General features: G+C 43.2%; 1 protein-coding gene across 4 annotated transcripts in view; it reads right to left on the bottom strand.

The window, feature by feature from the left end:
* Positions 1-23,968, bottom strand: part of Reln (reelin) — a 426,762-nt gene that overhangs the window by 100,665 nt on the left and 302,129 nt on the right. For all 4 annotated transcript variants that reach the window (XM_039107060.2, XM_006235873.4, XM_039107062.2 and 1 more), the window contains exons 21-25: positions 17,206-17,398; positions 16,327-16,439; positions 9,371-9,508; positions 8,448-8,634; positions 2,668-2,873 (exon numbers count right to left, since the gene is read on the bottom strand). In XM_039107060.2, coding sequence (XP_038962988.1) covers positions 2,668-2,873; positions 8,448-8,634; positions 9,371-9,508; positions 16,327-16,439; positions 17,206-17,398 — 837 coding nt within the window. The remainder of the gene's footprint in view (positions 1-2,667; positions 2,874-8,447; positions 8,635-9,370; positions 9,509-16,326; positions 16,440-17,205; positions 17,399-23,968) is intronic.

The following is a 23,968-nucleotide window of genomic DNA, read 5'->3' as shown; positions in this document are numbered from 1 at the left end:
GACATCATCAGACATCTGTCTGCCTCCGATGCCATCCTCCTTGCTTTTCAGGTGGGGTCTCTCACTGGGGTCAGAACTCACTGATTTGCTTAGGCTTCCCTGGCAGTGAGCCCCTTGTTCTGCCTCCCCAGTACCCCTGGCTTTTTACTTAGGTTCTGGGGCTCCAGCCTGGCCATCCCTTTTGCACTGACTGAGATCTCTCCAGCTCCCCATTCACTGGCATCAGTTTCTGGGTCATCTATTTGGCTCCATTGCTTGTCCAGTGTCTTTTCATTTTAGGATTAAAAAAAATATAATATATATTACTTTGTATTTATTTTATCCAAATTTAAGCTGTTTTGTTAGCTCCTGTTTATAGACACAAAGTATGCCACGGGTAGGAATCAAACATAAATGAAGATGTATTCTCATTCTGTAAGTTTCAGGTTTCCTCTTTGTGGCGTCTACACTATGTCTCACTTATTTGCTGTCTTTTAATGTCCGGAGGACATGTTGCAGCTTTCTTCACAGACATTCTCAGTAAGCATCATTGTTAAAAGTCATTTCCAATACTGCTTAGTCATTTGCTGCCATGATAGTCTTTTCTCATACTCCTGCTCAGAGTTTCTCCATCGGTTCAGTGTCATCTGAAGTCTGAATCTGGTCAAATTCTTTAGCCGTCCATAAAAATTACCACAATGAAATATTTTAATTTATTTTTGTTTGTGCATGCCTATGTATCTCTGTGCATTGGTATCTGTGTACATGTGTATCTCTGTGCATTGGTGTGTGTATACATGTGTGTGTACGTGTGTGTCTCTGCACATTGGTGTGCTTATGCAATTGGCATGTGTATACACTGAGCATGTATGCATGTGTATGTGTGCATGTGGAGGACAGAGAACAACGTTAGGTGTAGTTCTGGGTACTTTGCATCTTTTGTTTGAGACAGTCTTTTACTGGCTTGGAACGTTGCTAAGTGGCACAGGATACCTGGCCAGTGAACTCTAGGGCCCCCCATTTTCTATCTGGCTATCACTGGTTACACGAGCATCAGCTTTATGTCTGGCTTTTCTTGTGGGTCCTGGGGATCCACCTAATTTATTCTTTTCTATTTATTTTACTATTGTTTTACAGGTCCTCCTGAAACTTACTCTATAGAGGCTGTGTTCCAACTCATGATCCTCTTGCCTTAGCCTTCCCAATACTAGTTTTTATAGGTATATGTCACTGTGCTTGAGTAAATTAAAGATTTTGCATAGTATTCGTGGTGGTTTGAGTAGATTGGAACGCTTGGTCAGTAGGGAGTGGAAACCATCAGAAAGGATTAGTAGGTGTGGCCTTGTTGGAGGAAGTGTGGACTTTGAGGTTTCAGAAGTCCTGCCAAACTCAGAATCTCTCTCTTCTCCTGCTGCCCGGGGACTGGGGTGTAGAACTCTCAGCTCCCATGTCTGCTTGCTGCCTGCCATGAGGATAATGGTCTAAACCACTGACACTGTGAGAAAGCCCCAATTAAATGCTGTTTTTAAAAATAAGAGTTACCATGGTCATGGTGTCTCCTCAGAGAACACTGGCTAAAACAATATTTGAAATAGAACTCTATAGAAAGTTGTCACCTTTAAGAGGATCAATTTTTTAAAACAGCAAACTTATAAACTACCAATCTACAAAATACGTAAAACTTTAGGCAGCAAAATACATTTGATTTGTGAAAATTAAATATGCATTTTCTTCAATATTTTTCAACACGAAGCTTAGTTATAATGTATAAAACAGGACATTAACATAAGTTAATACTGATTGGTGGCTAATATATAAAAATAATTTTATCTCTACATTAATTTAAAGATAAGATATTACAAAAATGTGTACCCTAAAAATGATTCTCTTGAGTAGTTTTAAATCATGTTCATATAAATTATAAAGATTAAACAGAATTTCAAATACTACATAGTCACAAAAGAACCAAGTTTAAATACACACAATGGACCAGTTGGCCGGTATAGGCATTGCCATGAAATGTGAATTATTGTCCTGAACTCGTGAATACCTTTTGCTGTTTCAGTCCATATACTCTCTAGTTGTCAGAATAAAAGTTTGGATAGGTTACATGAAAAGTTTCAGAAAATCCAAACACTATAGTTACATACCACCTAGGATCACGCCTGGGTATTGTTGTGTGAAAATGCCGACCCCCAACCCCTCAAGAAAAATTCATCTTGCATAACTGTACTGTGTGTGCCACAGAACAAAAGCAAAATCCTCAAAGGCAGAGCAGGCTCGCTTTGCTGTACCCTCGAGCGTCTTTGGCTATCAATGGTTAGTGATTTTCTTGGAGTCAAAAATTAACCCAAATCTCTAAAAACAGTTTTAAAAAGTTTTTTTTTCCTTCTTGAGACAAGATCTTACAGTAGCTTTGACTGTTTGGAACTCAGGAGATCCTCCTGCCTTAGCTTCAGAAGTGCTTTGATAATTTGTGTTACCATAGCCAACTAACATCTCTAAAGAATTAAGTATGAGTCCAAAGTGGTTTTTGTTTAATGGCTTAGATGAAAAACTTCTAGACTTGGCTTTCCTGCTAAGGCTTTATGACTTTTTGGAATGGCCACCATTTTAGATACACTTCAATAACAATTCAACGTCTATAGCCATTGGAACACACTGGAGGCCTGCCGGGTGGGAGCTTACCTGGGCTTGCCGAAGTCTGAGAAGTACATCTCTGCCAGCAGGTGCCACTGGATGCCGCCATTGTTGCTGTATTGGAGGAGGACGCCCTCCTCTCGGCTGTCAGGTTTGTTGCACGCGGCACTCTCTCCGCCTATCTGGATGTAGAACTGCACGAAGTCCACCCAGGACGTGTCCAGATCCCAGCTCACCAGCTGCCTCTTCCCGGCCTGTCGAAGGACAGAAGAACGAGTCAGCTACTTGGAAGCTTGGTATTTTATAGCTTGGCTTCAAGTCCACATGAGCGCCCTGCACTACAGAGGACAATTCTGGTGCCCGTTAATACGGAGAAGAGTAAATCTGCTCTCCGTGGCCTCTGCTGTGCCCGTGGCTCCCCTCATCACTGACACCCAGACTCAGCTGCGAGACTTGAGAATTTCCTATTGTACCAAAGAACAACTCTGGATTTCTTAAAATATAGGGTAAAACTAGGTTTGCTCAAACTATTTCTAATCCTGGCTTCCTAAGTCATCTAATGTCAGAGTAATGGAGAAGCAGGACCATTGACTCAGTGCATGTGTGCTTGTTTATGTGCTTATGTGCACATGTGTGCTTATGAATGTGAAGACCGGAAGACAGCCCTGGCGGCCATCACCTGGGCAACATCGGTGTTTGTTTAGTTTTAGACATGGTCTCTTTTGGGATTCGAACTTGCCAACTAGACTGGTTGGCCAGTGAGCTCTGAGAGCAAGCATATATCGCCCCACCTGCTCTTATTTTAATTAATTTATTTTATCATTTATTTTATTACCATACATTTTGAGATAGAGTCTCACTGTGAAGACTTGGTTTGCCTGGAGCTCACTCTGTAGACCAGGGTGGCCTCAGACTCACAGAGATCCACCTGCCTCTGCCTCCTGAGTGCTGGGATGAAAGGCGAGCCAATATGCCTGGGGAGTGTTTTTTTGTTTATTTGTTTTTTGTTTAGTTTTATTTTTTAATGTGGGACCTGGGGATTGAACTCAATCCTTGTGTTTCAAGGGCAAGGATTTCTGACAGAACTGACCATCGGATGGGTTGGGCTTGACTCTCGGGCCTTTATTCATCCTGTGCATGAGCTCTGTTGGCTTCCTGAGCTTTCATTTTCTTCAAAGGTAAAATGGGTAATCATACCTTCCTCACCATGTGTGGCAATTGGATTAAACAACATGGGATACATATGTAAATTGTGTGGAATGCCGTTTGCACTCTTCCCCAGAGACCTGCTCAGAGCCCTTCTCTCCAGAGCAAGTCAAAGGGAAGAGGGCAAGACAGAAGCCTCAAGTCTTGTAGCCTCTCCACCTGCCTTGTTCACTCTCAGATAAGATGGTGTGAAATACAGCTTAAGTGAGCTTTGAAATCATCTAACAGTCTCTTCTGTCCTAAGGTGTTAGACATTTCCTGAAGCCCAGAAGCCGACTTCCTTCTCTTGCTTCTGTGTCCCTGTATGCCAGCCTGCTGCCCTGAGGGGTCTGACACTGGTTGACAAGATGTCCCTCCAGTTCTGTGTACCGGCTTCAAGCTGTGGTGGAGCAAGAAGATGCACTGTGGGATTCTCTCACTAGCTGGGCTCTACTGAAGTTAACCCGTGGACTTCTCTGGTCTTGGATGGCACCTGGGAGTTCGACCAGAAGTCGGGAAGGAAAATGGAGGTGATACATGCAGACCAGAGTGAGCCCCTCGCAGTTACACTGAGCCCTAGTTTCATTTCCTGGGTTTGCTGAGGGAGACTTTTCCTGTCACTGGAAGTCACAGGGTGGAGATCTGTGGAGCAATTAAGCTAGCAAGAGCTCTAAAGCCAATTAAAAGTCCAAAAGGAGCCAGGGTGCCTGCAAGTGACACTGAAGGTGACTCTGAGGCAGGGCTCATTCTTTAACCCTTTAATTTCTAATGAATTTGTGCTCTGTGTTGTTTTAAACTGTTCATTTGAAATATGGTAAATAGGAAACACCTAGCTTTTTCATACCCCAGGACCACCATAAGCAGAGTGATGTTTGTTAAAAAAAAAAAAACTCCAAGAGTTAGCAGGTTCATTTCAATCTTGCAAGCGTCTATGAGAAGCCCAGCATGTGGAAATGAGCCAGAAGGAGAAGGCTCTGAGGTGAGAATTATACAAATCCAATTATCACAATTAGCTGTTTGGAATGAGGGTCTGTTGTGAGCCTACAGCACAGGCTTGTTCTTCAGGTGACAGGGTTAGTCTATAGGAATTTGGAAAACTGCTTTTTTAGGGCTTTTGGAGACGGTGGGAAGTGTTACACAAATGCTTAGTTTGGCACGAGAGTGGTTTTTTTTTTTTCATGGAGAAATAGCACACATCATTTCTTTTCTTTAGTGACCTGGAATGTTGAACATTGATTTGAAGGGAAAAAAAGGCTCATGATAAAATGTAGCCATAATTTAGAATATGACATAATAACTTTGCTGGGATGTATGACACACATCATGTGTGTCAGTATACATGTGTTGGAGCAACAGGTTAAATGAGCGTGGATGGACTCTTCCCCACACTGTGGGAAACACCTCAGACATTCTAGTACTTTCGGACCTCGGGGTCTATACAGGAGGAACGATATGTAGAAGAAAAACAAATTTGAGGTTACATGGCTTCTTATTTGAAGGGTTCAGCTAAAACAATCAAATCTTATCAGGTAGCAGCTAACAGAGTGGTAACCAAACCTCTAAGAATCTCTGAGGACTCATCCTGTGCACCTCACTAGTTTTCTTTATCCAAAATGCCACCAGTATCAAAACTTCTATTATATTTACCCGAAGGTAATAATTTCTTTAGAGTTTCTCCTTTTTAGTTAAATTAACTCTTTAATAACTGTTCTACACAAAACACCATGAAGGGAAGCCACCGCCTCATTGTCAGAGACAAGGCTGATAGTTGCTGCAGGGTCTACTCTCATTACTTATAGGATTCCCCTTGGTCATGCGGGCATTTAATAACTCTAGACATGCCTAATCTTTTGAATATGTATTGAGATGGAAATGCCTAGATCGTGATGGGCGTTTTGGAGCTGATCACTTTATCTAGAGATTAGCCCGGCTGTTGAGACTGTGATCGGCCTGGGAGCAAGAAAGGTAAACATCCAATCAGAGAGCAATTTCAAGAACACAGTGACTCGGGTAGTTAGGCCCAGCTCCTATGAGCTGCCTGGAAACAGCGACTGTTTAGTGGGATGTGGCCAGGCCTCTGTGAATTCAGGGACGGTAGAAGGCAGGGCAGAGAGCCAGAGCAAAGGCAGGAGCGCAAAACCAACACAAGTGATGCAGGCGGGAAGGAGGGCCACAGAGTACTCCGGACAGTCGTGGCCAATGCGGGAGAGGGCAGAGGGTTATAGGTGCATTAACTTAGGGTGTTGGGCTCACGACTTCTTCCTTTGTTGCCCGTTCATCATTTCAAATGCTTTGTAGAGGGGAATGCTTGGCTACTTCTTTCCTATCTCTGTCAGGTTACTGAGCACACAGCTGCCTACTGCAGCCAGAGTTCTCTATACCCATCCTCCTGCTTCACCGAGGAGCCTTCTGGAGACGCTCTCTAGAGAAATGTGGCGACAGTCCCACTCTTGCAGTGACGGTCGGTCTGACATATGAATAGGAAAATGATCTCTGGGCTCAAACTAGTTGTCTCTGAGCCCACCTAAGCTTTCCTTATTTTGATTGCACGCACCCAGTTTTCTACTCTTCTGGTGTAGGATATTTTTTTTTCCACTTAGAATTCTAAACAGATGCTACTAGAGAGAAAAAGGAAAAGAAAAAGGGAGGGGTTGAGATATTTTTACAGAAGTCCAGAGGGGAAGGCTGCATTGAGAGATGAAGGGAAAAATTTTCACTTTTGAAATGATGATTTTTTAAAGAAAGACATGTAGGTGGGGAAATTCAGAGGCACTAATTTACAATTTACTCTCGTAAGAAGGTAGTGACGACAAATGCGTATCATAACTAAGGCGTCTCTTGTTCTTCTTCTGCCCTAACTGACTTATTACCCACAATTTCCCACTTTACAGACAAGAATACTGAAACACACTGAATCAACTCTCCGAGGGAACCAGCACCTGAGCCCTGGACTGCAGTAAACTCAGTCTGACTTCAAGAGACGACTTTGAATCGAGTTGAAGAAATCCTGATCTGTAACCCAAGACAGTTTTACACTTAAAATCTCCATGTATGCATACGCACAGACTTTTACCAGTGAAAGATCTGTATTTTAAATCTTATTTTCAGATAGCGAGCATAGCCTCCCATTCTGCAGATCCACCCGTCCACTGGATATTGGCCACTCATTGACTGTTATCTCAAAGACGATGATGAGAGAATTTTCGATGTCAATGGCCGGGAGATGGATCCACCCTGATTTCTATACTTCCGGTTTCTTGCAGATTCTTTGTTTTGCACCTGCATCAAAACAAATCCTGAACCTATTTTTGCACTTGCGTGAATTAACTTGTCTTGGATTTCTGCCAAAACGAGTCCTGCAATGTATCAGCCCCACGGTGTAGCATTCACACCTGTTTACTTGCTATAGGCTGTAAATAAAGTGAGACATTTCTAATTGTCCCAGAAATGGTGACTGCAATCCTTTCTATAAAGGACTGGTATTAGGTGCGTCACATCCTAAAGACAGCTGCCAATAATTAGGGTTAGACATGCCACTCGGCCTGTCCCATGTGCTTTACGTTGACACAGGGCATGAACCAGGGCAGAGTGGAAAAGAATGGTCTGCGCGCACTGTGGCACGGGAGGAAAGAGGCTCCACTCAGCCTCAGCAAATCAGTGTGGATTGGACAGGGGGTATTTGAAGAGAATTAGTCTTTGCAATCCTGCCTGGCATCTGGGTCCCTTGTCGGTATTTACCAATTTGTATGCCTAGTTGGGTACTCCAATTAGGAGAGCTGAACGTTTCAAGAACAAGTTGGAGGCCGCGTTCGCTAGAGTCTACCAGCAGTTGCCGAACTGAGACGGAACAGCCTCTGAGAGGTTTGCGCAGCACAGACGGCTGCTCCGGCCCCTGGGAATAGCTTGGTATGCAATGCCTTCCTAGCACCCTTCTTACTCTCTCCAACCAACTTCCTGAGACTTACGGAATGACAAAGTCAACAAACACGAACTCATAGACTTGTCTACATAAAATCTACATTAGAACGCTAGTGAAGCAGACCCTCTTATTGTCTCCACTTTATGGATGCGGAGGCTAAGTAAAAAGATGATTAGTGTGCCTGCAGTCGTAGAGCTAGGAAGTGGTAGATCAGATGGGATTACACATGTACAGTGGCATCCCTAACCCCTGTTCATCTCTCGCCCTGGATCTGCTCTCTCACATACTCTACAAAGGTGGCAGAGTGCGGACAGATGATGGACCTGCTCCAGTCAAGGATGCTCAAGACAAGCCTGCAGAGCACTGTGGTAGGAAAGCCATGGGATTTAAGTCAAGTACCATAGCAGGTGAGGGGACCTGGGAGGTCACTCCGTGGTAGACGCTTGCCTCCCATGTCAGAGCCCATCAGATCAGTCTCCGGCACTGCACAGAGAAGGAGTAGTGGGAACTCAAACCGACTTAACCTAGATTCAAAGTAACTGAAACCGATAATAAAACAAAAGTTCCTCAAATGTCCCAAAGGGACAGGCACATGGCTATGTCCAGTCAAAAGCAAGGGGCGTGAGGAATAGTGAAATCACTTTTGTTTGTACCTGTGGAGATGGGGATGCCTGTGAACAAGTCTCACGTTAAATCGGTCACTACCCCGATGGCGCAGCCATACCTTGCTGAAGTACAGAGAAGACCCGGAAGACACGACCCCACAGCCTTGCTCAGGTTTTACAACTTCTCCCCCAATAACTTCTTGCCAGTCTGAGTCCCAACTGCTCGGGTTCTCAAAATCTGACATAATCGTGGAAGGAAGTGCGGCTTCCGGGTGGCATTCAGTGCCCTGGTATCCCTGGTCACACCTGTGAAGAGTGCACAGTAAACAAGTCGTCTGCACCACAGTGATGGCTTCCCTGCTTCGTCGTGTTGCCCCAGGTCTCATCCTTGTGCTAGATTTTTCTGTAGCGTTACTGTGCGTGTGATGTGGCACCATCTCCTGTACTTTTATATTCCTCAGAGCGGGTAGAGTCTTTAGTTGTACGTATTATGTTAAGACTGTGGAATCCAAGATAAAGAAGGAATGGAGGAAGACACACGGCTTATGGTTGTGTAAGAGATGGGGGAATTCCCCATCGCTTTAAAAATATCAAAAACGTTGGGTCATTTATTCAACTAACATGTCACGCTGGTGATACTTTAGTCCTCTCTGATTAAATGACATATATTTGGGGCCTTTAAGGACTCAAGTGTAATCGCTTTCTCCCTGTGCACACAGACATGAGTGGTGCGGGAGAGAGTGCTACAGTGTTTGTCTAACTGAAGAGGATTGTGGTGGGGTGGGGGATGGGAACTTCCAGCAGGACTTCAATAACCCACAGGACTTGTCTTGAGTTTGGAGGTAAAGGTTCAGAATACATGGCTTCACGTTAGTGTAGCAGCGTGTTTTACGTGTGGAATAAGAGCAGAAGGGAGACCCGTTTGCTTTTGGCTATTTTGTTATGCCTGAGTCTTTGCGCGGACTGGGAAAAGAACTGCTGGGATGAAGCCACAGACAAACCCTGAGACACAGGAGTGGGTCCCACTCTCAGGAGCACATACCTGCACACGCCGTGGTCACATGAGCCATGCCCACTGCACATGTTGGGGCATTGCTGCCCAATGTAAATGTCGTCTAAAGCCCACTCATCCTGGGCTGTGTAATAGCTCTGACTCCAACGGAAGCGGGTGGCCCCAGACCTAGGGACAAAGCAGGCAGTACCAGTTGAACTACGGTGTTTGTCACCAAGAATACCTTCTGACAGCCAACTCCCCAGAATGTCTGTTCGGGTTCTCAGCATTTGTCTTTGACTTAATTTTCACTCAATTATTTTGCAGTTCAGCAATTCTATCACGAAAGAGAGTTGAAAAAGGACCTACCCACATTATACTTTAATTTTAATTTAGTTGCAGCATTTTAAAGAAAAGTAGAAGGCCAGACTTTCTACTGTTACTCAAAAATTCGATTCTAGAAATAAAGAACATTCAAAAGTAAAAGCTACCTATGCAACAAAGCATGATTTTCACAGATGAGAATACAAAATATTTCACTTAGAGTAGTAGAATTTCTCAAAACAATCACGCCAGCCACCATTGGAAGACTTTCATTTGGTTCAGAACATAAAGCAAACCCTTAGCATGCAGTTTTGGTGTAGAGAAGACACACTGGAAAGGACATCATCTGCACGTGAGGACAGCTCATTCCTGAAACACACACTCGCTTGGGTTTCATGGGCCAGCTGACCTTAACTAGCGGACAGGTGAGCACAAGCCCTCGGGGCCTCAGGTCATTGAGGACAGAGTCTAGAGATCCTTCGAGGGTCACATAAAAACAGGCTTAAAGTCAGTGACTGCTTGAAAACATTTAAAAAAATTTACAGAGAAATCTTCATGAGTAGGATTTTCCAGAGATCCATGGAACATTTCTTTTGGTCAAAGTGCTAAAATACCACCATCACCACCACCACCACAACATAGCAACAATAACAACACAACATAACACAACAATATTACAACGATCCAATACAATCCAACAAAATAACAACAATAGCAACACAACACCAACAATATAATACAACATAACAATAGTACTGTAACAACACAACAATATAGCAACACAACAACAGCACTATAACAACACAATAACACAACAACACAACACAATACAACATAACACAATACAACACAACACAACAACAGCAATACAGCAACACAACAATATAACAACACAACACAATACATCAATACAACAATAACAATATAACAACATAACAATATGACAACACAACATAATACAACATAACAATAGCAACACAACAGTAATATAACAATACAATATAGCAACTCAACAATATAACATAGTACAACACAATAGCAATATAACTACATAACGATATTGTAACACAACATAACAACACAAAAGCAATATAACAACACAACACAACAATAACAACAGCAGTATAACAGAACAATATAACACAACAACACAACAAAATAACATAAAGTTTGCAGAATCCTTGTGTGTGTTTATCTTTGTTAATCCCAGCACCTCCTAGCACACGTACAGATGCACTCGATCTGTCTTTGAATTGTGCGTAAGAACCTGCACCAATTACACATACTGAGCACACCATCGTGCACATCAGATTGTTACAATTCAGACCAAGCTGTTGTTTGTTTATTCCGTCAATGATCTGTTGATAATAGTTGGTGATTTTATTTGTAGCAGGAGATTCCAGGGTTCATGGACCGTCCAAGTAAATGGGTTTATTTGCATATCAGTACCTACCATGGAAACAAGACAGAGATCTCTGTGGTAGTGGCTTACCCTTGTAACTTAACAGCCACTTGGTTTTCATGGTACTGTTACCAACTGCCTTTTGGAGAAGCCTTCAGCAAAAGTAGCTCACTAGAGTACTGTGGTGGCTTGAATAAGAATGGCCCTGGAGGCCCATATACTCCTATGCTTGGTCATCAGCAGTGGCACTACTTGATAAGGAATAACAGATATGACTTTGTTGGAGGAAGTGTGCCATTGGGTGTGCACTTTAAGGTTTCAAAAGCTCACACCTGTCCCAGAGCCTCTCTCTTCCTGCTGCTTGCAGATCAGGATGTAGAACTCTCAACTACTTCTCTAGCACCCTGGCTGACTGTGTGCAGCCATGTTCCCACTATGATGAAAATGGGCTAGCCCTCTGAAACTGTAAGCCAGCCCCACTTAAATGCTTTCTTTGATAAGACTTGCCTTGGTCATGACGTCTCTTCATAGCAATAGAACAGTGACTAAGACAAGTATAATGCCTTATAAAATTGGACAAACAAAACTCAGGGACGTGATGACTCATGCCACCATGAAAAGGAGACTGCTCTGTTCTAAAATTGATTATAATCTGAGTCATATTCAGAGTCCCAGTTGACCAGGCCCTGGTCTTCTGGATATAAGGACAGCACTCATCTCAATAGCTTGTACAGAAATAGAATGAATAGGTGCCCAAAATAGTGTCCTAAAGATGAGTCAAACAGGCTACAAGAGGTGTCAATAGATTGAAGAATGCTCCAGGAGGCAGGGTGAGACTCCCTGGACCCCAGCTTTGCAGCACAGCAGCTCTGTGATCTTTAGTGAGCACTCAGGGCTGGCAGAGGCTTCTAGTGCCTCATTTCTCAAATAAAAGGTGCGGGCAATTGATGTGTAGGATCCCTTTAAGTCTGAGTCTGACTCCTCTAGTCGGACTTTACTTTTCTCATAGTTAGATGTCTTTATAGTACAGATGGAAATATTGTTTTAAAGGCTTTCTCCCTTCAGTACTAAAATGGGAGCCCTTCTTAGGTTTCCAGTTTATGTTCTTAGAGACACGTGCGCATCCCAAGGAAGAGATCCGTGTGCTCATAAACTCTTCAAGAGGGATTTACCACGGAGAGTTCAAAGTTACCTCACTTAAATGTACTCTACATATTGATGTCAACTAGGAGAAGAGTCAGAAAAAAAAAGAGGTTGGATATTGATTGGATTCATTTTTAGTGAGAAAAAAATTAATCGTGTGAGGGCATCTCCAGTGGGTTTCATGAAGAAGGTGTGTGATCGCACTGATTTGCACACTTCGCACTGTGCAAGGCTGTCCTCCACACACATATTTCGTCTGCCAATCTATTCTATCATCTGTCTGTCCATCCATCCAGCCTCTCCGAAGAGGTCACGATAGAATATTAACTTGCACTTAAAACACCAACGTCAAACTATACATTTCTAAAAGCAACAAAACTTGGGTCTTAATGCAACTTTCCCTCTCATGAACTTCAAGACCAAAGCACAGTGGCATCCACTCATTTCTCGGTGCTCCTAGACCCCTAAGAGTCAAGGTAAACGAAGGCTGACTAAATTGTGTTTTCCACCTTTAGCGTTCCTGTAATTACATTTGCTCAATTATTCTGCGACTCATTCACCGATTTAGGTGTTGACTTGTTTATGAAGTCAGCAACTGACAGCTGTTTGAGTCTCATTAGGCCCTGTTCTTATGCAAATGTCCCTCGTAAAAATGAAATTAATTTTCACTGGGTAGCGAACGCTCAGCTCCTATACAGTGTAATTTCGCCGAGCAGGTGTATCCAGCGGCTATCCACGCGGCAGTTATCCGATCGAACGCGTTTCCCAAAGCTAACGACGTATCTGGGATAATGCAAGGACCATGCTGGCTTTGAAGTTCTCTGTATATTTCCATACGTGTTGGAATCAAAACAGAACAATGATTTGGTCAGAGACATAACATCGTTCAAAACAATCTGCCTGTTTCTCCATCGGAATGCTACTTGCAAAGACTTGAAATAGACATAATAAAAAAATTACCCGGGGTGCTGAGGAGACTGGAGGTTCAGTCTTTAGAGTGGAGACTTACGCATCATGGACTCAGAAACACAGCGACAATCAGCTTAAAACGTTTTTCATGTAGCAATAATATTTGGATTAACTGTGAGTCAGTGGGAATGCTGAAATAAGTACTATACTAGGCTGTTTGTTTTCCAAAGTAATATTTTCACTCCTCCAAGAGGTCTGACAGAAAATCAGAAGAGCAGAATTACAGAGTGCATGCGCCTAAAGAATGATTTTTTTATTTGAAAATAATATATTCATTTTTTTACTTGGTATAGAAAATAACGTTTCTGAAATGGCATTTACACACACAAACATATATGTATGCATATGTATACATATATATATGTGTATATATATATATATATATATATATATATGTAGGTTTTTGTTGCACATATTGCCCTCCACTACCCTCCCCTTCCCTATTTCTTCTTTTACTTGGCTCCTTTGTGCCCCAAAGAGGTTCTTCTGTTTTCCTGTCATACATATATATATATGTGTTACAGTGTACTCCTTCTTTAATTCCCTGATGCACTTTACATTTAAGTTCCATGTAATTTCTAACAGTCCATGAAGACATCTAACATAGGACAGGCACTCTCCTGAGTGTCCAGGTCACTACATTCCCCGTCAGGTGTCCAATTAACACGGATGAGGGTTAACCTTTCCTGACTATTAGTAACAATAAGTTCAGTGATGAACTTAACTAATTCATTAAGTTTAGTGATTGACTCACTAAGAAGTGAGTGTAGCACAACATCGGACAATATATAAAGGTTGGTTTGTTTTCTGATAGGAAAATACTTTTTGGATATTACCTAAACTATAATAAATGAGAATGCTGGCCCAGGGCTGGAGAGATGGCTCAGTGGTTAGGAGCACGGGTTGCTCTTCCAGAGGTCCTGGGTTTGATTCCCAGCACCCACGTCAGTAAATTCAGATCCAGGGGACCTAATGCCATCTTTGGCTTCTGAAAGCACGAGGCACACATGTGGCACAAAAGACACACATACAGCCAAACACTCACCACATAAAAATCAAAGACAATGATGGGGCAGAACGTTTCTAGGAGTAAAAAGACATCTCTCCACACACTATCAGTGTTATCTTAGCACTGTCATTTTGAACTTGAACCACACATACCAATGAATAAAATCACTCAGTGGTTTTTTTTCAGCCATGAAGACCAGAAAGCCCTCAGGAGCTTGCACTCGGAGTGATCAGAGCTTCGACTGTTTGAGTGCTGTTTTACAGATCTTTCATTGAAATACATGCTTGGAATGTCATTGAAATTAAATAAAAACCTTGATTACTTTCTCAGCAGTCGACACAAAAGAGTAGAATATTAAAGAAAGCAAGAACTTATTATACAAAGCATCGGCAGAATATCTTGGAAATGGCTCACAGTGGGACATTAAAAAAAAACTCGTGGAAATCAAATTTTCAGCATTTTCTTCCAACTGACATAAATGATGCCCTGGAAAAACAATCAAGGCGCCATTCTCACACAGCACCGGCATTCAGTCAACAGGAGTTGTGACTCTGTGAGGCATCTAACTTTTGTATGTGAATCAATGGAGAAAAATTTGTTTAGTCATTTTCTCTTCATAAAAGAGGCACCAGAAGCAGACGTCACAGAAAAACACAGTGCTCATCCTGTTTACACTTTCTCTTCTCCAAATATCTGAAAACCCTAGAATTCCAGGACCATAAGAAACCTTTAACATAAACTAATTAAAACGGTCCATACATTGACAGGATTCTGCCTCGAAGAGGTGGCGTTGGTAAGGAGCACGCGCCTGGCTGATCACTAGAGTAGTTTTACTGAGAATTCAGATCCAGTTTCTAGTTCCAGGCCTTTTGTCTTTGTCCAAGCTGAGGCTAAGGAAAGGCTTTAAATGTTATCCATAAAAGTTTAGAGCAGAGACAGAAGGAACGGCCATTCAGAGCCTGCCCCACATGTGGCCCATACATATACAGCCACCAAAACTAGATAAGATGGATGAAGCTAAGAAGTGCATGCTGAAAGGGACCAGAGACAGATCTCTCCTGAGAGACACAGCCAGAGCATGTCAAATACAGAGGCGAATGCTAGCAGCAAACCACTGAACTGAGAACAGGACCCCCTTGTTCCTTGGGGGGAATTAGAGAAAGAACTCGAAGAGCTTGAAGGGGCTCGAGACCCCATATGAACAGCAATGCCAACCAACCAGAGCTTCCAGGGACTAAACCACTACCCAAAGACTATACATGGACTGACTGTGGGCTCCAACTGCTTAAGAAGCAGAGAGTGGCCTTGTTGGGCACCAGTGGAAGGGGAAGCCCTTGGTTCTGCCAGGGTTGGACCCCCAGTGCAGGGGACTGTCGGGGGTGGTGGTGGTAAGAGGGGGTAGGTGGGGAGGGGAACACTCTTATAGAAGGGGAGGGGGAGGGGATAGGAGGTTGATGGACAGGAAACCTGGAAAGGGAATAACATTTGAAATGTAAATAAGAAATACCCAATTTAAAAAAATGGAAAAAATAAAGAAATAAAAATTTTATCCACAGCACTGAATAATAATAACAACAACAACAATAATAATTATTAATAATAATGAAGGTACAGATGTTGAGTGTTTTGACTGAACATGCTAAGATGAAAAAAAAACATAATGTCTGGGGGAAAAAATACTGTTTTTTCTTTCCTCTTCTCAACTGTTCTTTCTTCCTTGTTTACTTTGGCCTCATCCTCTGAGGCACGATTTCTATTGTTACAAATAAAAAAGTGTGACTGGGAGAAGAACCTGTGCCTTAGGCTTTTGGTATAAAAAGTAGGGCTAGCAGTGAGAGAGAAGAAATTTGCAATCCAAACTCCGTGGTTCCTAGACTCCTTGCATCGCTTGCTTTGTTTTGAATGTCAAGCCTAAAGAAGTGGGCTCACTGTAGCTCTGCCACAAAAACAAAATTTCGGGTCCAGAAGCAGCTGACACTGGGAAAACACATTTTCATACTTCTCATTAGCTTCCCTGTCTGCAACCCTGGGTGTAAGAGCCGTCCCGGGGCTTCTGGGTAGGGAGGAAATGATCTTAGAAGCCTGCAGACCTTCTCCTCACACTCGTGCTAACCCAGAGCAAGAACGAAGCGAGGCCACATTTAAGGTGCCGTTTCTCACCATGTTTTCTGGGGAAGGATGACGGTCACTCTTCTCCACTGTGTGAACTCACTGGCGTGGTAAATGCTGGCCGATGTAAATTCCTGGCAACTTGGCATACTGGGAAGGCACTCCTGAAAGAGAGGAAGGAGCCAAACTCAGCTTCTGTTTGCCCACTGCATGTGCTTCACCTCCCACTGCAAGAGAACACGACCTTCGAGAAAGCCAATGCCATGATTTTAGCTCTGGTACTAGGGACAAAATTCATCATTTTTCCCTTTGTGAAGCTAAAAACATTTGGGAAGAAACTACAGCTGAGATGTCATCATAGAATTAAACATCTTTCAGTCTTCAGCACCAGTAGAAATGGATGAGGATCAATTTTGATCCAATACAATGAGCATTTATAAAATTTATCTTACATATCATAATATCTTTGCACTTACTGTGCTGTCAGAATATTGGTGTTTGTGTGTGTGTGTGTGTGTGTGTGTGTGTGTGTGTGTGTTTATGTCTGTGTTATGTAAAATAAATTTATTCTAAAAATTAGATTGTAGTTCTTTTTGTGTGTTTCTGAGGCCTGGAGGTACCACATCCCTTATGGTACATCTCATGGTCTACCCATGGATAGGAAAAGAACAGATGGAAACGTGCCACGGTGGAAGAAGAACCATGTCTTCAGAGGAGGAGCGCTAGAGAAATAATTTTCAAAACACACTACCAACAGCATCCAGTCTTAGGTTCCTCTTTTTCTATTTCTAATTTCTATTTGGTATCTGATACTACTGGGGAGTGGTCTCTTTGTGAGATTTCTAACTTGGCGTCAAGGTTATATAATATTGTTTCTTTTCAACTACAGGAAATGGTATTGATCACGTGCTTGAGAGAAGCCATACATACGTCTTGTACAAGGTGCCACGTGAGCCCGTGGTTGGTGGAATACTCCAGCTTCACCTGGTTGTCCATGTGAGGAGTGTACTTCTGGCCACACCCCATCACCAGGCTGAACTGAATCATATAGGACGCTCCAATCTGCATGGACTGTGTTTCCACATAGCGCATGCTCGAGGCAAGTTTCGAATCTCCCGTAAAACTGAAAGAAGCAAGGTGGAAATTGGATAATCCTTCAGGCGCTGTGTCAGAGAACATGGAGTGAGTTCTTGTTCTCAGCTCATACAGTTTCCTTTCACTTGTTTAAACTCAGCTGAGCTGTAGAACAGGTTTCAGTAAGTCTAAGAAATTCAATTTAAACCAAAGAAGACCTTTAAAGTAACGCTAATGCATACAGTTTGCCAGATGTACCTGACACTGAGAACTCATGCATCACTTGCATTAATCTTGGCAGCTGGAATCTATCTCAATGAAACGATTCTAAATTCAAAGGCAATTTTATAAAAACGTGAATATTAAATGATTACTGATATTATAAGTTGGAGGTGATCTCAGAGCCTACCTAGGGAGAATTGGGAAAGCGTATGTACGTTAGAATGGGTACCCAGTAGATACCATCTGCATTGCAAATATTGATGAAGGTGATAAGAGTATTTTAAAGCATATTCATTAAGTATTAATGTTATCCACAAAATAGTACATAAAGACAATAAATAGACTAGAATGTTGTAGCAGTGGAAGATTTCACGAAATATTTTTAATGCTCATGAACTCAATATTAAAAATGTTGTAATATTTTTAATCTTTGTGCCCCAAGTTAGTCAAATTCATTATTTTGGTTGTTATATCGGTACCCTGTAACTACAGTGTTAAGTTGTTTGAAGGAAGACAAAGTCATTATCATTTTTAGAAGAAAAAAAAAAGAACTCAAGGGATTTGTAATCTATCCAGGATTAAACTATAGACACCTTCGCGCTTCAGTGACATGGGTCACTGTAGGCCACGCGAGTGCCAACTGCACTCAGATTACCTGCCAGCGAATGTGTCTTGCACTCGGAAGCAGGCCTGGCACCGTCCGACAATCTTCTCTGGTAACGCATGCATGCAGAAGAACGTCTGCGCTTCCTCAGAAGGCATTCTTTAAGAAGTGGACTATGTTCATCTAGAAGCTCATTATGGACTTAGAGTCAAGGTTATCAGACACAGACTTTCTCCAACAATGAATACTAAGTACTGTCTCACAGTTTTTAAACTAAGACTTTTCACCTGAGCGGAGAATGCTGAAAGGGAACAGAATAGCTTCAATGTCTAGAATGTTCAGTAGAGGTCGTATTCGCTCCTGCTGGCCTTGTCAATGGAGCTAAGAAACAGTGCTTCAGCGCGCTCGTGATTAAGAATGGCGCTGATCCTTTGCTGAGTCTCAACCAAGTCCTAAGACTGAGCCTACATTTTCTTCCCTAGAGTCCTGCTTACAGTGATCCTGGGAAATGAGGACAGTTATTTCTTTTTAATGGACACGGAAAGGGGGGTAAATGGTCAATGGTGAGGTCTCAATGAGAACCCAGCATTGATGGACGCCAAAACCCTGCTTTTGATTACCTTAGGAACCATTGCAACGTGAAATCAAATTTCTTACACCCATTTGCTAAACCATGAGCTCTCAGTCATTATGTAGTGACATTGTGATGTGGAAGATCTAAAACCATGACTTTTTTACATGTCCCAAGGCACAACATGCCACTCTGAAAGTGTAAAGTGTTAGGTTTAAGATTTTTAGCAACCCTGAAAGACACAGAGAACAAACGCAGCAAATGCAGGTAAAAAGCCAGTCTCCTTTCTCTCCCCACCTCTCAACCATAGTCACACTATGTGCACTGCTGGGTCTTCACCCATTAGATGCAAGAGGAGGAGCCCCTTTCAGTGATGGTCACACTGTGTGCACCACTCTGGCTTCCCAGGGAGGAGGAGGGTCGATTTGCTTATCTGGCTTTCAAGTGGTTTTCTTTCTTTTTTTAAAAACTGAAACTATTTTTTTCACACAATATATTCTGATCACGGTTTCCCCTCTCCCAACTCCTCTCAGACAAGGGGGAACTTGGCTGCCATATCCTTTCATATCCTTTTGCCCTCTCCTCCTGTAGACTTCCTCTCTAGCCTGGCCGGTCTCATCTAGTGGAAACCCTGCAGCCTCCTTGTGGATGGGGTCCTTTCTGCTGAGACTTGGAAGCAGCGAGGCAGAGAGCACCTCCAGAAGCCTTGTTAACTGTTCCCCAGCCTGGGCCGTCTATGTCAGGACGGCTAGAAATGGCAAATCAGCTTCTACCTTTGTTTATGCTACAGTCACTCGTTTCTGTTCTAGCCTGGAACTGAATGCCTTTCTAACCTCACAGTACTGAATGATATCTATTCGGCTGCCTTAAGCTGAAGCAAAGTAACGGGAGAAAAGCATGGGTAGCCGCACTGTAACAGTAGCCGTTCACAGCACAAGCTCACTTGATTGCTTCTGAGTTACATGAGATTAGCTGAAGGCCAGGGGCACTGGGTCTGCTGTTCCCCTTCCTAATGCTCTTATTCAGCTGGGGGTTGGGAAGAAGGGAATTTGGTGAGCGGAGTCCTTCCATTTACGGAAGTGCTTCTCTGATGCACTCTGAAGTCATCTTATAAAGGGAAAAGTGAACCGAGCCGCTCCTGTTGGAAGCACTAAAATATAAAGGACAGCCCACATCGGCATTTCAGGGAATTCTGGGGACAAAATACATCGGGAATCAGGATCCTTGGCTTTATTTGTGATGTCTTGCAAGAGTGTTTCAAAATCAAGAAATGCTTTTTAAGAAGCATCTGTTTTTATGTGTGACTTTGAGTAACAGAGAACGAGAGCAAAGCCTTGGTATCTAAGCCACCCTGAGTTGTGAAAACCCTTCTTTTCCTTTGGTAATGCTGACAAGCTCTGCTCGCATTATGGCCACCTCTCTGTGGTCCACGCTGGGTGGCAGCCCTTTCTGTCTTCATCTTCCTGTGGGTTTCCCATCTCCTATCAAGGTACCTCTGTTAAACCAAGCCACCTCTGTTACTGGTCTCTAGGCTTCTAGGGAGGCCAGAGGGTAAGGGATGGGAAGGTTCTGTTCTCTTTGTTCCAATCAACACACCTCTCCCAACACCATTTCCTTGAGAAGTTCACAGCTCGTGCGTGTTTAAGGTTCCAAAAGCGTCACGGTGTTTTCCGCCACGTTGCGTCCACCAGCATGTGGCAAACATGTTGTCCTAGATGGCACATTCACATGATTTCCTGGTTTGTTAATATTTCTGGGTTAATCTCTACAGCCTCTCAGCCACTGTCTCAACTGGGCTTGTTATCGCGAACAGTATATTTCTGAATCTCGTTATTTATTTTTACAGAAAAGCTGGTTTCATTAGAACAAACCTGGGGTTTCTTGACATAAGGTGTTGTGACACATTTATTAGAGGGGCGTTTGAGAAATCTTTGTGGGTTTCTAAGTGGCTAACTCCCCCACCTTGTTTGTCTAGCTGAGTTTTCAGGGTTATGTTGGCAATTAAAGCTATTTCGGAATGCCTGTGTTCTTAGCACCTGCTCCAGGCTGTTTTTAGGTGTTTTGTCCCGGCCACCTGCTTTCCTCTGCCTATCTTCACAATGACAAAATGCAGTAAAGGAAGTTTCTGTCCTCCGGTTTCTCCAGTCCTGAGCTTGTTTTCTCAGCATAGTTCCTGGACTCAGGGATAGACTCTCACACCAAGTTAGACGCGCTCTGCTATCAACTCAGAACGTCACTTAAGCTATTTGGCTGCTAGTCACTGAGCTTTTATAGAGAAGGACCTCTCTGTAAACAAACGGAGCATAACATGTAGCAATCGCCCTCTCCTCCAAAAGGATTAGATAAGTTCAGATTACAGGACACAGAAGGATGGGAGGTGGGACTCCAGAGAAAGAGGCTGCCAGGCAGTGCGAACAATGGTCGTGCTCAAACGGATACTTTTTTTTTTTGTTACATGTTTTAGTCATTTATTCTTTTCATCCATGTACAACATTCCATTTTACTAACGTGTAACCTTTGCATATTAATATGATAGAATACATATCAATTATTACTAATGTTTGTCAATTATGAACAAACTCTCAGTTGAGTTCTGAGGGTTTGTTAGATGTTTTGGATATAAACGGATACTTTCTTTCTAGCCAGGTGATGCCCACTGACAGGCAGATAGTGCAGGATGTTCTGATAAGAGGGAGACTGACTGGAGCCAAAGGGAGTGGCTCTTGTGCCTCTCTTAATTGTTCAGAGTTCCACTGCAGCTAACTCACCTCCCCCATTTCTCCTGGGGCCTGTGGGCAATTCACCCGACTTCTAGATGCCTGGAGATGATCTTAGTCACTTAAAAAAAAAAGCAGCCAGTTTTAAAAGTTAGAAGCACTCATTGGTATAAAATGGTTGGGAAGATGTTGATTAAGTCTGTGAGGTTTTCTTGTACATCGCATGGCACATTCTGAAGGAAACGTTCAACAGTTGGAATAAGCTCTCACAGAAGATGGTAACACACTTTTGGGTGTGTGTCCCCAGGGAGACATATCTGACAGGTATATCATAACTATCATCCAACCTGCCTCTGTCTCTGTCCCTCTCTGTCTCTGTCTCTCTGTCTCTGTGTGTGTGTGTAAGAGAGAGAGAGAGAGAGAGAGAGAGAGAGAGAGAGAGAGAGAGAGAGAGAGAGCCTGTGTGTAGAACAGTTGCCAGAGGCCCCTCTCAACTGCTCCATTTTCCTGCCTCTTTTGAAGAACTTTGTTTTTTCCAACTCTTCCACTTCTGCCCACGACTCCAGCTCATCTCCCGCTGCTGGCTGCCCAGAAGCCTACTGTTATAGGCACTCAGAGCCAATTTGCACAGACAGGAACTTGCTGGATCCACATTTACTCCTTTACCATTACCGTCGTGTGGACAACCCTGACGACCCTGGGCGAGGGTGCAGCATGTAGGAGAAGGGGAAATGCAGGGAAGAGCACGGAAACAGTCTTCTTTTCTTTAACTGTGTGTGGTCACATGCACTGTTCAGAGAACACCGATGAGAGACATTCGAAGTCTTTTAGGATCGATTCTGATACCTTTCATCATGGCAACTCCAACCCACACCATGGCAGATGTATTAATGCGCATGGGTACCTCACATTAGATAAAATACTTCTATTTGCAGAACATCTTCAGATGTGCTTCTGCAATTTCCCCTTTAAATCTTCTTTGGGTACAGGTGATTTAGTGGACATTTGGCTGTGATTTCTCATCATATTTCGGAGTCTGTCCTCCAATGTTATTTCCAACATCACAAAATTTTATGAATATTAGGCTTAGCAGTTAATGAAGTTGGCATTGTGTCGTGTTTAATAGATATTTCGCTTTTGCAATTTCCTTGCCCTGTTTTAGAGATGATACCCATTTGTCAGCTCTTGGACTTTCTCCAGACTTGGACAAAGACTGGGCCAAGCTGGCCGATGGCGAGGCACTGAGGGAGGAAAGAGCTTGACCTGCTGACGAAGCACTGGACCGAGTGACTGGCCGCTGGAAGAGCTGGGGGCTGTAGAACCTGAGCGGCCTGACGACCAAGGTCTACTAAGGGGTGCTGCCTAGAAAGAAATGGTATCGACTCAGCGAATTTCCATTTCACCAAGCCAGGGAGGACACAGACCTGATCCACCACTGTAAATGCTTCTTGCCGCTGGTTTGATCAATGGTTAATTAGCTGAGTAGAAATCATCCTTAGGTTCTTAGTGCAAAGGAAGACAGCTAGGATAATCTCAGTTTGGAGAGATAATGGCTTCCAAACGTCAATCCCTCTGCTGTTAATAGGACCTGAATCTTGGGACACAGCCACCATATCTGTTCCTAGGCAGGTTCTGGATGTCCTGCAAAATGGATCCAGGAACCCCTTTGTCCACGGCCATTATCAGACCCCAAGTTCCACTGCAGCACATGCAGTACTAACAGCACTATTAGTCTCCCAGGCGAACTTTCACCGCTTCTCCTCTCCCCTCTGACAGCCGCTTTCTACACAGCAGCTACCATTACTTTAAAAGTCTAAGACTGTGATCCACCTCCGTCTCAAACTGTTTGTTGAATCTGATAGCAGCTAGACCAGAACCTGGTACTTCACATTGCTCTACGGGGCCCCTGCATGATCAGACTCTACTTGTCTCATAGCCTCTCTTTCTGAGTCCCTCTGCCTTCCCATTTTTGTTACAGATTCTTTCAGTTAATTAATTAATTCAATTTACATCCTGACATCAGCCCCCCTCCTTCCAGTACCCCTTCACATAGATCCTCTCGCCTTTTCCTCCCCTCTCCTCTGAGAAGGGTGAGTCCCCCTGGGTAACACACACACACACACACACACACACAAATACACACACACAAATACACACAGACACACACACAGAGACACACACAGAGACACACATACAGACACACACACAGACACACAGACACACACACACAAATACACACAGACACACACATAGAGACACACACAGAGACACACATACAGACACAGACACACACAGACACACACACATGCACACAAACAGAGACACACACAAATACACACAGACACACACAGAGACACACACAAATACACACAGACACACACCGAGACACACACACAGACACAGACACACAGACACACACAAATACACACACACAAATACACAGATACACACAGAGACACAGACACACACACAGACACACACAGGCACACACATACATGCACACAC

Source organism: Rattus norvegicus, chromosome 4 (genome assembly GCF_036323735.1).
Source record: "Rattus norvegicus strain BN/NHsdMcwi chromosome 4, GRCr8, whole genome shotgun sequence".
Taxonomy (NCBI): domain Eukaryota; kingdom Metazoa; phylum Chordata; class Mammalia; order Rodentia; family Muridae; genus Rattus; species Rattus norvegicus.
This window is presented reverse-complemented; position numbering and strand designations above follow the sequence as displayed.